The 13,694-nt window shown below is 53.4% G+C and overlaps 7 protein-coding genes across 7 annotated transcripts; 3 read left to right on the top strand and 4 right to left on the bottom strand.

Moving 5' to 3' along the window:
• Positions 1-66: 66 nt before the first annotated feature.
• Positions 67-1,452, top strand: BJX68DRAFT_277217 (uncharacterized protein; the record flags this gene model as incomplete). Its single annotated transcript, XM_071048287.1, has 3 exons — positions 67-541; positions 602-679; positions 729-1,452. Exons 1-3 carry the CDS (start codon positions 72-74, stop codon positions 1,450-1,452), a joined length of 1,272 nt encoding a protein of 423 aa, XP_070896977.1. The 5' UTR covers positions 67-71.
• A 1,092-nt stretch (positions 1,453-2,544) lies between these two features.
• Positions 2,545-3,224, bottom strand: BJX68DRAFT_241459 (uncharacterized protein). Its single transcript, XM_071040839.1, has 2 exons — positions 2,910-3,224; positions 2,545-2,743 (listed from the first exon to the last, which is right to left on the bottom strand). Exons 1-2 carry the CDS (start codon positions 3,126-3,128, stop codon positions 2,684-2,686), a joined length of 279 nt encoding a protein of 92 aa, XP_070896976.1. The 5' UTR covers positions 3,129-3,224; the 3' UTR covers positions 2,545-2,683.
• Positions 3,225-4,706: 1,482 nt separating this feature from the next.
• Positions 4,707-5,750, top strand: BJX68DRAFT_268902 (uncharacterized protein; the record flags this gene model as incomplete). The annotated part of the gene is made up of 1 exon (XM_071046209.1): positions 4,707-5,750. One exon carries the CDS (start codon positions 4,707-4,709, stop codon positions 5,748-5,750), a length of 1,044 nt encoding a protein of 347 aa, XP_070896975.1.
• Positions 5,751-6,105: 355 nt separating this feature from the next.
• On the top strand, positions 6,106-7,823 carry BJX68DRAFT_277214 (GMC family oxidoreductase; the record flags this gene model as incomplete). The annotated part of the gene is made up of 2 exons (XM_071048286.1): positions 6,106-7,176; positions 7,209-7,823. The coding sequence occupies exons 1-2, from the start codon at positions 6,160-6,162 to the stop codon at positions 7,821-7,823; spliced, it is 1,632 nt and encodes a 543-aa protein (XP_070896974.1). The 5' UTR covers positions 6,106-6,159.
• Positions 7,824-8,170: 347 nt separating this feature from the next.
• On the bottom strand, positions 8,171-10,045 carry BJX68DRAFT_256608 (cytochrome P450; the record flags this gene model as incomplete). Its single annotated transcript, XM_071043207.1, has 5 exons — positions 8,171-8,342; positions 8,401-8,609; positions 8,686-8,793; positions 8,849-9,732; positions 9,802-10,045. The coding sequence occupies 5 exons, from the start codon at positions 10,043-10,045 to the stop codon at positions 8,171-8,173; spliced, it is 1,617 nt and encodes a 538-aa protein (XP_070896973.1).
• Positions 10,046-10,920: 875 nt separating this feature from the next.
• Positions 10,921-12,106, bottom strand: BJX68DRAFT_268899 (ankyrin repeat domain-containing protein; the record flags this gene model as incomplete). Its single annotated transcript, XM_071046208.1, has 2 exons — positions 10,921-11,682; positions 11,747-12,106. 2 exons carry the CDS (start codon positions 12,104-12,106, stop codon positions 10,921-10,923), a joined length of 1,122 nt encoding a protein of 373 aa, XP_070896972.1.
• Positions 12,107-12,705: 599 nt separating this feature from the next.
• BJX68DRAFT_268898 (cytochrome P450) lies at positions 12,706-13,591 on the bottom strand (the record flags this gene model as incomplete). Its single annotated transcript, XM_071046207.1, has 3 exons — positions 12,706-13,062; positions 13,146-13,435; positions 13,495-13,591. 3 exons carry the CDS (start codon positions 13,589-13,591, stop codon positions 12,706-12,708), a joined length of 744 nt encoding a protein of 247 aa, XP_070896971.1.
• Positions 13,592-13,694: the final 103 nt, after the last annotated feature.

The raw sequence follows: 13,694 nt of genomic DNA, 5'->3' as shown, positions 1-13,694 counted from the left end.
TATATAAATGTAGTAGCATAAGCACCGTAGTTTCCCAACCTCACCTTAAACTCTTTCGTCTTCAAAGCAAAATGGCCTGTTACAACCCTAATATTCCCGTCCGTGGGAACCCATTCCTTGACATCCCGTCCGATATGGACAGCAACCCATTCCGCTGGGTCTGGGAGGATATCTGCTCTGTTCCCCGTCTGGCAAACCTCATCCCCCGCATCATCCTCCCCCTGGGTCCATTCCTATCCGGGAAGCTGGATGAGCTTTACCCAAGTCCCCCCAACCTGCGGGCTCTCGCTCTCCAAATTTTTCTGTTCATCAGTCAGATTCTCTTGCTTTTCTCATTGCCAGTCGGCCTGTTAGCTCTCTGGGCGCTACCTTTCGTAGCTCATGCGGCGTTCTATGCGGCATTTGCCGTCATAACATCGATCGTTGTCAGACTGCTGAACGGGCCTCCTAGTAGGAGGTCTCTCATCGGTGTCCCAAAGACAAGACCACCAGTCAATGACGAGAGCGAACTCTGGTTCTTCATAAACGGAATCGCAACTGGGTATGCCGAGCACTTACCCCATCTCTCCTCCAGCTTGTCTATACTGATTTTGTACCACAGAGACCACTGGCATCAGTCAAACCTCGACGCCCTAGCAGAAAACTTTGGCCGGGAAATCGTGGGCATCCACAACCCAACGTGCGCCTCCCCCTGCCCCCAGTGAAGCCCTCTCACTAACATCCTCAAGCAAAGGACTCATCCTCGACTTGGTCGAATGCCTCATCCAGCGAGACCTCGACTACAAAACCGTCGCCATCAGACAAGGCCGCGCCCACCTGCGCGGCGCCCTCGCCGCCCCCGCAACAAAAAAGGTCGTCCTTATCGCGCACTCGCAAGGCGGGATCATCGCGGCCTCGATCATCGACTGGCTCTTCGGCGAGCTCTCATACGCCCAAATGCAGAAATTGGAGGTCTACACGTTCGGCAACGCGGCGCGCCAATTCCGTAACCCGCCCATGTTTGAGGATCCCCGCATCAACAGCCGCGACCTCGACCATGGGGAACGTACCGGCACCAAAGAGACACCGCAGCCTCGTCGACAGGACCATGGCGAGCGAGTCCTGCGGTATATCGAGCATTACGCAAACACGAAGGACTTCGTAGCGAACATCGGGGTTCTGCAGTTCACGACGCCTGTAGCAGCTTATTCGAGTGAGAGTTTGTTCTCGGGAAGTCTGTTTGTAAGGCAGGGGTCTGGTCATTTGTTCAACATGCACTATCTCGATCCCATGTTTGGGGACGGGAGTGCGTTTATGAAAAGTATGGTTGAGGCGCCAGAGGAAGGCGGGGTGGAGACTATTGCGCTGAAGCCCGTGAGCGAGCTGTCGAGGCTTTACCAGTATAGGAATGGAGAGAGTCCGGAGGAATCTGGAGGAGTGGGGGCGGAGCTTGCGAAGGGAATCGGTTACTAAATAAAGGATGCCACGACGGACTCTAAGCTGGGTGCCGCTCATGGGCTGCGGGTGTTGGATCTTATTCTGTATTCCTATTTCGTTTGTGCATTGCTGTATGATGCCTCGAGGACGTATCAGCTTTTGTGGGTTACGTGGCTTGGATAAAATATTTGGGGCTGGAGGCGAACCGCGGTGGAACGGCAACTGGAATCCAGCCGTTTGGAGGGGAAGTCAAGGCTTATAAGTTTAGATATTGGCTTATCCCAGGGCCGGGTGTATCCAGAGAATCTTGAGATTGATGGTTTCAGAGGAGGTTTATTTCCAGGGCTCCAAGTAGCCCAAGCGGTAGAGGACCAGGGAACCGCTCTAGCTTTGCGTGCGTTATAAATCTTTCAGGGTCATATTAGGGCTGTTGCTGAATTTCCATCTACCAACCAACTCGCTAGACAACCATCCAAACTGTCAATCTATGCACAATCTCCGCCTCCTTTGCCAAAACCTTATTGATATCCTACGTAGCAGAAACATACCTCCCTTTATGCAAAGCACAGCTCTAAGGGAAATAGAGAGGCCTAGGATGACTAGAGAAGGGTGTTTAGTATATAGGGAACTAGGGAAAGAGTCATACTAGTAAATAAAGCAGGATTTACAAGGTAATCCCATCTTAGATCTCTCAGGGGTCACTGACAATACCTCGCGGTTGGATGTTTAAGCTTGGGTCTTCCAACGCGGTCAAATCCTTTTTGCTGTAGCATCGCGTCGGTCTCGACGGTAATGTAGACCAACTCATGAATGTTTAGAATGGCTTCGTTTGGGTTCGACGGACAGATGCCGCCTGTTTCTCTCCTTTCTTTCTATTGGAGGAGGTAATTAGATGTTTCTTCCTGTCGTCATCTTCAGGAAAATGGTACGTGAATATTCCTGAGCAATATGCTGGCATAACGTGCTCTATACCAGCTTCCATAATGTCAGGGGCGAATCCATGACTTTTAGCCGGGGATGAAGATGAGGCGCCCTTTATTACAGGCGGACAAAAACTGAGACATACTAGTACTACCAGTACCCTAGACAAAATGTATGACTGGCTACCTGGTTGGAGGGGGCTCGGTGTTGCAAAAGAAATCAAATATTTAGCTAATACACCTGGGTAAATACCAGATACATTTATGAAGCAAGGGAACAATTGAGCAAAACATAATCAATATGACATCTGCCAACCGTCACGACATTATATCCTCCCGCCCCAACTTTACCCGCAAAGCTCATTAGCAATCGCAGCCAGCCCCTCCGCCTGCGTTGCTATAGTGTTCTGCGATAGACACGCCATCCGTTAGAAACAACGATCGATCTCGCAAAAACCCCTGAAAGCGCGGGCAATTACACCGAAAATCCAACAGAGCATAGGAACAGGAACCCGAGATTCTTAAAGCAACAGGGGAAAATACAAGAGAAAAGAAAAGAAGAACAAAACATACCGAATTCATACTCGGCCAATCCTCCCCTGTGATGATTGCCATGACTTCATACAGTTGCTGCGTGACTTCGTCGCACTGCTCGGAGTTATTCTGAGGCTCGGCTGCACGGCGCGCAAGGGTTTCTAGGACGAGCTTCGGGCGGGATAAGACTGGGGCGGCGGTTGCGGTGGCCACGAGGAAGGTGGCGAGGGTTAGGGAGAGGGTGCGGGCGAAGTGCATGGTGGATGGATGGGGAAGAGGTTTTCTAGGACGGTTGATGGAGGGAGGTAATTCTCAGCAAGGGATGAGGCCGATAACAATACAGCGATGGGGTCGGTACGAGAGAATATGGGCGTAGCAGGCGAGTATTGGCGGGTTTTATAACTTCGAGGATCAGCGGCAATTGCATCATCATGTCACTCGGGTCTAATTAGGTCCGGGCAGTGCTTTGAAGCTCAAAGGCCCCCATATGTCATATGCACAGCCCGGGGAGCAATTTGGCCCCATATCTGCAGCGCAGCCCCAAGTTTCGGCCCCAGACGGGTGAGTCCGCTCCCGTGGTCCCAATCTACGTGATGGACTGCCGATCATGCGATACATGCCATTGCCCAGTGACTGGAGTAATCCTCATCATAGGCTGGGTAATGAGTACTCTGAAACAATTTGGTGGATCCATCGATAATAAATGAGGATAAAAATTACCGGTACAAAGATCCTTGTACTGATGTTTGTTAAGCTAGCGATGTATCTCTGTTAGTCTTACTGTAATCTCTACCTATTCAAGAGGGGTCATAGACGAAGGGGCGCGGCTTTCAACCACCGAGTGGCCGCCTTGGTAACAGTTTTAAGAGGTTGATCAGAGTTCTGGTTATTCCGAATCCAGAGCTCGGCATTCTGGTCGCTGGTCGGCGCTCAGTCGGTCCACGGCCGCTGTGACAGCATGGCCATGAGGTGATGCGGCATGTCAAGACGATTCACGTTGCCCCACAAGCATTCCCATGCCAGGTTGGTCTGGGTGGTAAAACATTTCCGCGCAAGGATAAGCTGAGAGACCATATAGCTCGCGTTCATCAGATGAAGTAGAGTAATGGTGCCGGCACCAAGAACAGATTCCTTGCTACGGGGTGTATTTCGGTTGGCTCATATGTAACTAGAAGAAAAATTGAGGATCAACGACGCCCGATGACTGATATATGAATTGTAGGGTGATGGAAGTTGTGAGAAGAGTTCTTTTTTTGTAGCAGACTATGAGACAACAAATGCAGCATAATGCGTCTAGTGTAAGCTGTTGACATTTCCATGGCCATCTATATAGCTTCGGTCCAGTCAGCATCTTTTGGCACTCGTCGGTTAGGCCCCAAAGCTAAGTGATGGGATTATGGAACTGCAGTGTCGTAGCTTAGCAGTGGCTTTGCAAGAGTCAATCTCTAATCTCTACCCCCGCCAGCAGGAAGAGCCTAGTCCTTGTTCTGTGGCCAGTGGAAACATCGCATCACGTGCTAACCCCGCTATCATCACCCTCGACGTCCACGTCCACCTCACCATCCACCACAACCGGGTTCCTACACTTCAACCTTCCTGTCCACGTTCGGATCCTGCCAACATGTCAATCTACATCCCAATACCTGATGGATTTCCACCTCACCCCCCATAATCAGAGACACAACCCCTCTAGTCCTCGACGAGGCGACCCGCGCCCTGTACACCCGCGCTATCTCCAACCCTGACTCACTAACTGATCAGGAACGCCGACTCATCACCAACCGCCCGCCACCAGAGGAGGAAGACAGGCTCTGTCGAGGTGCCTGCGGGCTGTCCATGGACGAGCTAATGGCCAAAGTGATCAACAGCAAATTCAATGATACTAATGACACCAATAATGAAAACGGCAATGATAACATCCTCAGCCTAACCGACCTCCCCCTGAGCAAAATAGAAGCCAGAATCCTAATAGTCGGCGTATCCGGCGCAGTCCAGAAGCAAACGCTTAACTTTATATCTGAGATGGCGCGGCTTAGTCCTGAAGACGGGGACCTCAGGCTGCAAGCGATGCAGGCGGCGAGGACCGACGATGTCCGGGCTGCGGAAAAGGTGGCAGCGACGGTTCAGAACCGATGGAGGGAGGTGCGGCACGCGGCGGGGGAGGCGATGAATGATGACGATGTCAGGAATATCAGGGCTGCGATGAAGGTCCCCTGGCAGGACCACGTGCTGCGCCCCAGTTCGACTTTGGCAACTTCAGCAGCCGGTGACCGCTTTGGTCTGGTGGCATTCTATTCAGAAAATGAAGAACGCGAAGAACAAGAAGGAGAGAGTCGTCTTGCTTCATACAGATCCCAGATTGGAATGGCTATATACCACGCCTTGCACTATCCGCTTAGATTAGTCAAGGAGGAGACGAGGGCCCGGTTCGCCTTGCACTGGGTGGCTGTTCCTCCAACGTTGGGTAATAACAATAATGAAGGCGACGTTGTGGACGCACTACGGAGCCAATTTCGCACAATGCTCTTGAACTCCAAGATCCCTGATGGCTTTCGACGTGACGCCTTCCTGTACGTGGATGAGGAGGCGTTCAGCTCCCGCGAGACCGTGAGGCCGTATGTCTGGTTAGCTGAGCCTGAGCCTGAACTCCAACATGAGGCTGGGACCGGAGTTCAACCACCGCTAAAGGTTGACATCAAACATATCCCAACACTATTTGCGCGCCTGGTCCAGCGCGATCTCCAGGGCGAGGCAAAGCGCAAGCCCTATCGGTATACGTCGGAGCTGAGCCAGTTACATTATGCGGCCACGGTTTCGTATAGAAAGTGGGAAGGGCGGGAAGGGGATGGGATCTGGCCGCCACCTTTTCGAATGCAGTAATTACAAGTACGTACCTGGTACTAGGTAGGTAGAAGTAGCTCATTATTACAACTACTACTGTGGTTGGAGTTTGATGCCGAGTGTCCGCAGATTATGGTTTGCGGAAATGCCAGAGATGCATGGGCCATTAACTCGCGAGTGCCGCGGCCTGATTTGAGCCACATTAGCGCATAAGCGCTCTGGGGAATGGCAAATCCTTGTCTTGAACCCAGCAAGCCAATTGCCTTCTTAGTCCACGCAGTTGGCTGTGCGACTGCAAGTCTGGTGATCGCGCCCACGCTGATGTGAGACTCGACAACCCCCTCTGAGGCTAGTTAAAGGCTAATGACCCCCTCCATCCCACTTTCGTCGGAGTCGTACCCTTCTATCCCCCTATTTTGAATTCACCCCCTAGCCCCGCTGATCCGCCATGTCAGATCCCTACGACTACATCATCGTCGGCGGCGGCCTCACCGGCTACGCCCTGGCTGGCCGACTGTCTTCTAAGAACTCATCGCTCCGAATCCTCATCATCGAAGCGGGCTCCAATGTAGCCAGCCATCCCTTGACCAGCACACCCCTCGCCTGCTTCGCAGCCCACCACACAGAGCTCGACTGGGACTACACAGCCGTACCCCAGCAACACCTGAACAACCGCACCTGCTACCAGGCCGCTGGTAAAGCGCTGGGAGGCGGAACAGCGATAAACTACGGCACGTGGACACGCGGGAGTGCCATGGACTATAACCTCTGGGCGAGCCTTGTTGGGGACGAGAACTGGAATTATGAGGGATTACTTCCCTACTTCATACGTACGGAGACGCACTATGATCCCAATGCGGATCCGGCTGTTCATGGGTCTAGTGGGCCGATATATAACACGGTCGTTTCGCGGAGTAGCCCTGATCGCAGGTACCCGCTTCGAGAGCCGCTTCGGGCTGCGTGGGAGCGTCTTGGGGTTCAGTTTAACCGGGATGCTAATAATGGACGTCCCCTGGGTTTCGCCGAGTTTGGCGAGGCCTGGCGCAATGGGCAGCGGCAATTGGCTAGCGAGGCCTATGGACTCTCTAAGTGTCCTGGGATAACCGTTCTCACGAATACTCTGGTGTCCAAAGTGATTCTTGAAGATCGGAACGGGCACCAGGTCGCAACAGGCGTGAAAACAGCCACCGGAGAGATATACAACGCATCCAAAGAAGTGATCATATCCGCTGGCGCCTACCGCACCCCACAACTCCTCATGCTCTCTGGAATCGGACCTGCCGAGGGACTTTCGTGCCATAGTATTCCAGTCCTCGTGGAGTTGCCCGACGTAGGCCGCAACCTCCATGACCACTTCTGCTTCCCGCAGTGGTGGAAGGTGTGCCATCCCGACAAGGGCCTTGCAATGGGGACACCGCTGTGGACCAGTCCTGCATACGCCATGGGCATGCCGCTCGATTGGAATGTTACTTTGCAGACTCCCACCGAGGATTTGAGGCGGGCATTGCGTTTGATCAAGGCGATGCAGAGTCGCTGAAGGATCGTCCATACCTCAATCCCGCGTTCGCACACGCCGAGGTGATTGTGATCTATGCGCCAATAAGCGAAGGCTATGCGGAGTTCGAAGCTGCGATGGACGGCACTCATATAAGTACACTGGTTCTGTTGATGGCTCCAACGTCTCGGGGGCAGATTACGCTTGCAAATAATGACCCAGCGAGTGCACCCGTCATCGATCCAAATTATCTCTCTACCGAGGTCGACCGTGCAATCGTGCGGGACGGGATTCGGACTGTAGCCAAGCTCCTCCTGGATACGCCGGAGGGCCAAGATATAGTTGTACACGAAATCCCGCGGCCTGGAAACACCTCTACAAGGCTCGATCTCACAGACGAAGAAATCGACGATAACGTCAGGTGCGCCGGCCTCACATTCATGCACCCAGGCGGCACAGCGGCGATGGGGAAGGTGGTTGATACTCAATTGCGCGTTAAAGGCGTCAAGGGACTGCGTGTCGCAGATGCTAGTATCTTCCCTGTGCCGATTGTTGCACACTATCAGGCTGCGCTGTATGCGGTTGCGGAGAAGGCCGCGGATTTGATCTTGGGGTAGGTAAGGTAGGGTTAGGTGTAGCCAGGTGGGATGGATGGATGGATGGACATGGCGGTTCTGTTGGGCTGATAGGGGGTTCTATTTGGTGGAGGCTACAAGACACCACAATTCCAACCTTTGGCATCGTGCATGAGTAAAGAAAGAAAAAGAAACAGCACAATTCCTGCTGGGAAGAGATAGCCCAGATGCCTGGACCAACTTTGAAATAGCCAGCGCCCGGTTGCCATGAAGGAGGACATCGAAACCGTTGGTACTAGGTGATTCGGGGGCCATTCCAGCTTGATCGACCTGCGTCATAGATGAAAAAAAACCAAAAAGGAAGACGCCCACACGGTCCACGTCTACAGCTACCCCACAGTCCCCGTCAAAACAACCTTGATCGCAAGGGATCCGCTCTCAGGCACGGCGAGTTGAAAGTCTCTCGTGGTCTGGACGTCCCCGAGGCCCGTCTCGTATAGCTCCCACTCAAACGAGCAGGCGAATGCTGCAATGACGTGGTATAATTCCGCATAGGCAAGGCTGCGAGGAGGGAACGTAGTTATGTTAGAATAAAAGAGCGAAGGATACGCGCCGACACTTAGCTGCGCTGGACCGAGCGGACGTGGGAGAGGAGACATACTGTATGCCCAAGCATGACCTGTGTCCAGTCCCAAACGATGCCAGGTACTTGGTTAGGTTGACGCCATTTGCAGCCGCTTGGATCCACCGTTCTGGATTAAAGCTCTCGGGGGAAGGGAAGACTTTGGGGTCCATGCAGACGAAATGGACCGACTGGCTCATGGGGGTCTGGAAGGAGGTGTTACGTTGGCATGAGATGTGTTTGGCAAGAAGATGTATAGTCAATGAGGGATGCAGAACATACACCTGGAGGGATGACAATATCCTGGTACGTGACTGGTTCGGCAGCCACTCTAGCAGATCGGAGTATCACAGGATGGGTCACCCGAATGCTTTCCTGAATAACGGCTGTCTGTACTCGCGCGTGAGCTAGGAGTCTTCAAGGAGAACGAGGGAGAAATGCTTACAAGATACGGCAGTTTCTCGAGTTGACTCGCCGAGACATCCCGTTTGGACCAAGGGACGTTGTCCACAGAGACAGGAAATACTTTGAACAACTCTGTGCGCAACGCTTTGAGGATGGCCGGATTGTGCGCGAGATGGAAAAGCGCCACCGCGGCGGTTCTGGCAGTTGTGTCTGTCCCCGCAACGAGTATGGCGACTGGCTCGACGGTCAACCGCTCAAAGGGCTTTTCCTGCGGCGGAACATCCCCTGCAACCATGGCACTAAAGATGGTTTTCTCGCGTTTTCCATGGCCATCGCTGGATCCGGTGGTGGCAAGACACCCGGTGGCCTTGTCGCGGGTGAGCTGGAATACACGGAGGAAAGGGCCGACGACGGACTGATCCCCGCGGAGCAGGTGCGTTGGCACAGCCCGCAAGAGTCGTAAGACGGATGGGAAGCCCCGGACGTAGTGCAGCCACCGGATGGAGCTGAGGGCCCCATGGGCGACGGTGTTTGTCGAGGATGCCAGGTCCGAATCCAGATAGCCCAGGCTCTCTCCATACATATACTCGGAGATAATGTCCGAGGTCAGAGCATTGAGCGCAGAGTGCAGCTCGACCGGGGTGCGGCTAATGCGCGCTTGGTCGAGGCGGCGAAGCAGAGTCCTGACTTTGTCCCGGATCATCTCGTCAAGCCGTATCACGGACAATTTGGAGAAGAATCCGGATACGATGTGTCGGCGGAGCTTGTGGTGGTCGTGGCTCACAGTCGTGACGAGAGAGGTAGGGAGCATCTCGTTGATGAACCACTTGGGATCCCTATCACGCCTTCCGCCCCCGTAGATGACGTGGAAGAAGTCCGAGTCCTTGATGTGCACCTCGCGAGGGTTGATGCGAACAACGGGGCCTATACCATGACACGCACGTAATTAGCGATCAAGCTTCCCAATGGGAAGATCTGGTGGCCGCTTCTCACCATATTTCTCGTGCAGTCTCTCGATTTCCCAGAGATATCGACCGCCCTTGATCGCGTCAAAGTACAGCTCGTACAGATGAGTGACGGCTGCAAGCTTGGGTCCGGGGATTCTGCGAAGCGGGTGAAACCACAGGCGATAGATGCTACGAGCAATCAACCAGCCCAGCGCGAGGTAAGTGATGTAGAGGATGAGCTTCCCAGTTCCTGGGAGATGCCCCAGATCGAGACATGAGAGCAAAGGCATCTTTGGGCCGGATTTCGTGTATGACCGCGGCTACTTTAACTGGGGACACTGACCCTTGAATACAGAGCAAGACAAATAAAAGACTAAATAGGAACCAGGTGGCCAGTTAGAGAGACAGACAGGTCATGATGGCTCAGAAGCGGGGTAGGCTCCTCCAATTGCGTACTAGCATCATGATGATGATGCAGTCTTGTCTTCAATGGGCCGCAAACAGATGCAAATAAGCCGTGTAACGGAGTTTATCCAAAAAGAGCCATATGCCTCATCGAGCTCTTGTATTGCTGTCTCTAGTAACTTTCCATCTCTCATTAGAAGGTCCGCTTTGGAGGCAAGTTTTGCTATGCTTGCTCGACTCCACGTAACGAGCCTTGAGCGTGTGCCACGGTGACAGTCCTGTTTGGTGGACTTGAAGACCCCGTAGACTATTGGTACGTGGTTCCCATCAACGTCGGGGTCCAGTCGGATAATTCCTTTTATCCACGCAAGGTTCGCGATCCGGGTCTCCGTTCCCTTTCCATCCAATTAGCAGATATCCAGGGGTCACTAGTAGCGCTGCTGTGCAACGTCGGGATGCTTCCGCATCAGGACATGCCCCGGCGTTGAAGAGCAACTTTTCTTGACGAGTGAGCCTGTAGGGCAGCGTGGATTACGCAGCTTTACTTGGGCTCCGTTAGACTGCTTATTATCACTGTCGGTAAAGGTCTCCAGCGCAAGGGATTCGCCCCTCTACTGGTTGGTGACCAGTTCAAAATATGTGGTTGAACAGCTCATAGCTATAGTCTGCACGCTCTGCACGGTCAAGTTCCTAGTGGACTGTTCATCAAAGAGGTGCTCATCTTATCTGTCTATATACTTTAATATTTAATATTTTCCCATCAGCAGTGCCTGTGTGTCTCCAGTTCCACCCACCGTTGTCTCGTCTCCTCCCTCAGCTCGCGCGGACTCTTTCCTTCTCTATTCCGCCACTCCATGATGCTTCGATCAATCTCCATCAGCGTCTGGACAACCTCATCCTGGGCGCGGATACGATCTTCCATGATGACTCCTTTTTGCATCGCACCATCCCAGCTCAGTCGCGGCCTCAGCGCTCCCCTCATTGCTTCATGTAGCGGAGTGTTCCCTTTGTTGTTTACAAGATCAACTCTGGCCCCGCGCTGAATAAGAACGCGGGTTGCAGCTGCTTGCCGGAGATTCCTCGCCATAATATGTAGTGCCGTTTCACCGTTCTCGTCCGCGTGGTCCAGAGGTGCGCCATGGTCGAGGAGGAGATCAATCAAGCGTAGGTCAAGAGGTTCGCGACGCAGAGAGGAACGTGCGACTCTATGAAGCACAGTTTGACCCGTGCAGTCGATGATACCTGCATCTGCGCCATGGGAATAGAGCCACTCCGCAGCATGGTAGGCGTGGTCTGAGCCTCTGGTCCCGCAGTGGGCGTGTGCGCTTACGGCGTAGTGGAGGGGTGTTGCGCCCTTCTTGTCTGGAATGTTGATGAAATTTGCCGTGGTAGCCCTGTTATCCTCAGGTACGATGAGCTCGAAGGTCCGGGTAAGGACATCTTTCAGGCTGTTCTCCGGGCGCTGCCTTCGAGTGCTGGATCGCCTCCCGCTGCGGCCCAGTGCAGAGGGAGCCGGCCCATACTATCACGGAACACCAGGTCAGACCCTATAAAGCATCCTTCTCCTGCATGGCCTCTAGGAGCACGCGGACACCATCCACATTCCAACATCGACTCCCCAATTGCAGCGCAGTGATGCCCCATACATCAACCCCATCATCCCAGAATCCTGGACCGTCGCTGTAAAGTTTCAGGCGCTCTCGTGCGTCTGCGCCATCCTCCAGCAGCCGCTTCACAATGCCGTGGCTGGAACCGGTGATGGCCAGACTGAGTACTGTGGATTCTGCTTGGGGTGCCGGATGCGCTCCTCCAGTGACATTGATGCCAGTGGAGTATGGTACTGAATCACGAGCAGACGCGCCTCGATCCAGAAGCAGGTTCATCAAAGCCTCACCCCGGGCGCGATCTGAAGCTGCAAGAGCGCCCTTGGAGTACGCCGCGGACATGATCGGTGTCCATCCACCCTGATCTCTGTCATTAACCGTCCCCGTGGGAGGATCGGAGTCGAGGAGGAACTTGGCGACCTCGATCAGTGCATGCTCGCACGCAACATTAAGCAGCGAGAACCCCCGCTCTTCAAATGAGACCGAGTTGGGATTATCCGTATAAACGTCAAGCAAGTCCTCGCATGTCGACCATAGTATATCGACTCAGATGCTATATATATTCAAGATGTAGAATGAGGAATACAACGCTCCGTTGCTCTAGTGTGTAGATTGACTACATTACCTAGTTAGAAAGGATCAAGAAGATGAAGAGAAGGACATTGCGTGGGTCTTAGAATATCCGGTTATAAAGAGTATGTTAGGTAGAGCGCTACATGATTGCGGCGCACTCTGAAATAAGACTTCTCAAAATGAAACGGTGTCCTCTACTGAGTGAAGTCTTGTTAATCCAACAGCGCAAGACAAGACTAACCGGCTCACAGTGCCAACATCTGAAACAACAATGCCGAGCGGAAAGAAGAGTCATAACGGCTAGGCAGTAGACAAATAGTCCAATTTCCCCCCCTGTCCAAGAATGTAGGTGAGATGCTTACTCAGAGTTAGCCCCCAACAGGCGTCAACCGGACCATAAATGCCCTCCTCTTCCAAAAGAAATAACTCTCCTGTTCATCCCAGCGAAACGGGTCAACAGCCTCGATATCAAACCCATGGACAAGGTGCGCCAAAACAAGCCGCATCTCCACCCAAGTCAGATTCTGGCCGATACAGCTGTGGCCGCCGACGGCAAAGGGCTCGAAGACGGATATGGATGTGGTTTTAATGTTGCTGTCGTTCTCATGTAGTGACGGTGACTTTTCTTCGGCCTTGACCAGCCAGCGTTCGGGGAGGAACGAGGTGGCGGAGGGGAAGTTGGCTTCGGTGGTGTACGCAGCGTAGTGGCAGATACCGACGTGGGTCTGAAGAAGAGATAGATTAGGATGGAGTGATTATAGATGGGTATGGATGCAATTGCGTGACTTTTAGGTAGAAAAGGGCCTACATTTTCGGGAACAAAAACCCCAGCGATAGTCTTCCCTTCGGGTGGTGTAACTCGCGTTACGGCAGGCGGCGTAGGATGATAGAGGCGGAGCCTCTCCTTGATAACCGCGTTGAGGTACGGCAACTGACCGAGGGCGGCAAGAGACAGACCGTCTGTGCTACTTGAGACTGACCGGACCTCGGCCTTGATTCTCTCCATGATCCGCGGGTGTCTCGCGAGCGCATTGACAATGGCTCCCATTGCTGCAGAGGTTGTTTCGCTAGCAGCCAGCATCAGCTGCCTAAACGTGGCTGGAGGGTTTCCGTGTCCATGAATTCCTTCCCGGCATTGGCTTTTGGTAGGAAGGTACTGACAATGTCCTCTAATTGGCCCGAGTCATGGCGCCCAAGACGACGATGGAGTTTGTCGCGGGCTGGAGCGTAAAACCCCGTCGCGGCGGAGGTCATCTTGGTGAGCAGGCGAAAGACCCAACGGAGCGGCGGAGAGAAAGGCAGGCACAGGACGAGCGCGAACGCTGGGCCGTGGCGAGTGATGAGTTCGACCCACGGG

Source organism: Aspergillus pseudodeflectus (genome assembly GCF_044049435.1).
Source record: "Aspergillus pseudodeflectus strain CBS 756.74 chromosome Unknown BJX68scaffold_34, whole genome shotgun sequence".
NCBI classification, from domain to species: domain Eukaryota; kingdom Fungi; phylum Ascomycota; class Eurotiomycetes; order Eurotiales; family Aspergillaceae; genus Aspergillus; species Aspergillus pseudodeflectus.
This window is presented reverse-complemented; position numbering and strand designations above follow the sequence as displayed.

What these genes read in the sequence shown, in the direction of transcription:
- BJX68DRAFT_241459 (XM_071040839.1), bottom strand. Translation starts at nt 3,128, where the DNA reads ATGCACTTCGCCCGCACCCTCTCCCTAACCCTCGCCACCTTCCTCGTG. An exon ending in ATTGGCCGAGTATGAATTCG is followed by an intron (nt 2,744 to 2,909) that starts GTATGTTTTGTT and finishes TGTCTATCGCAG; the next exon opens with AACACTATAGCAACGCAGGC.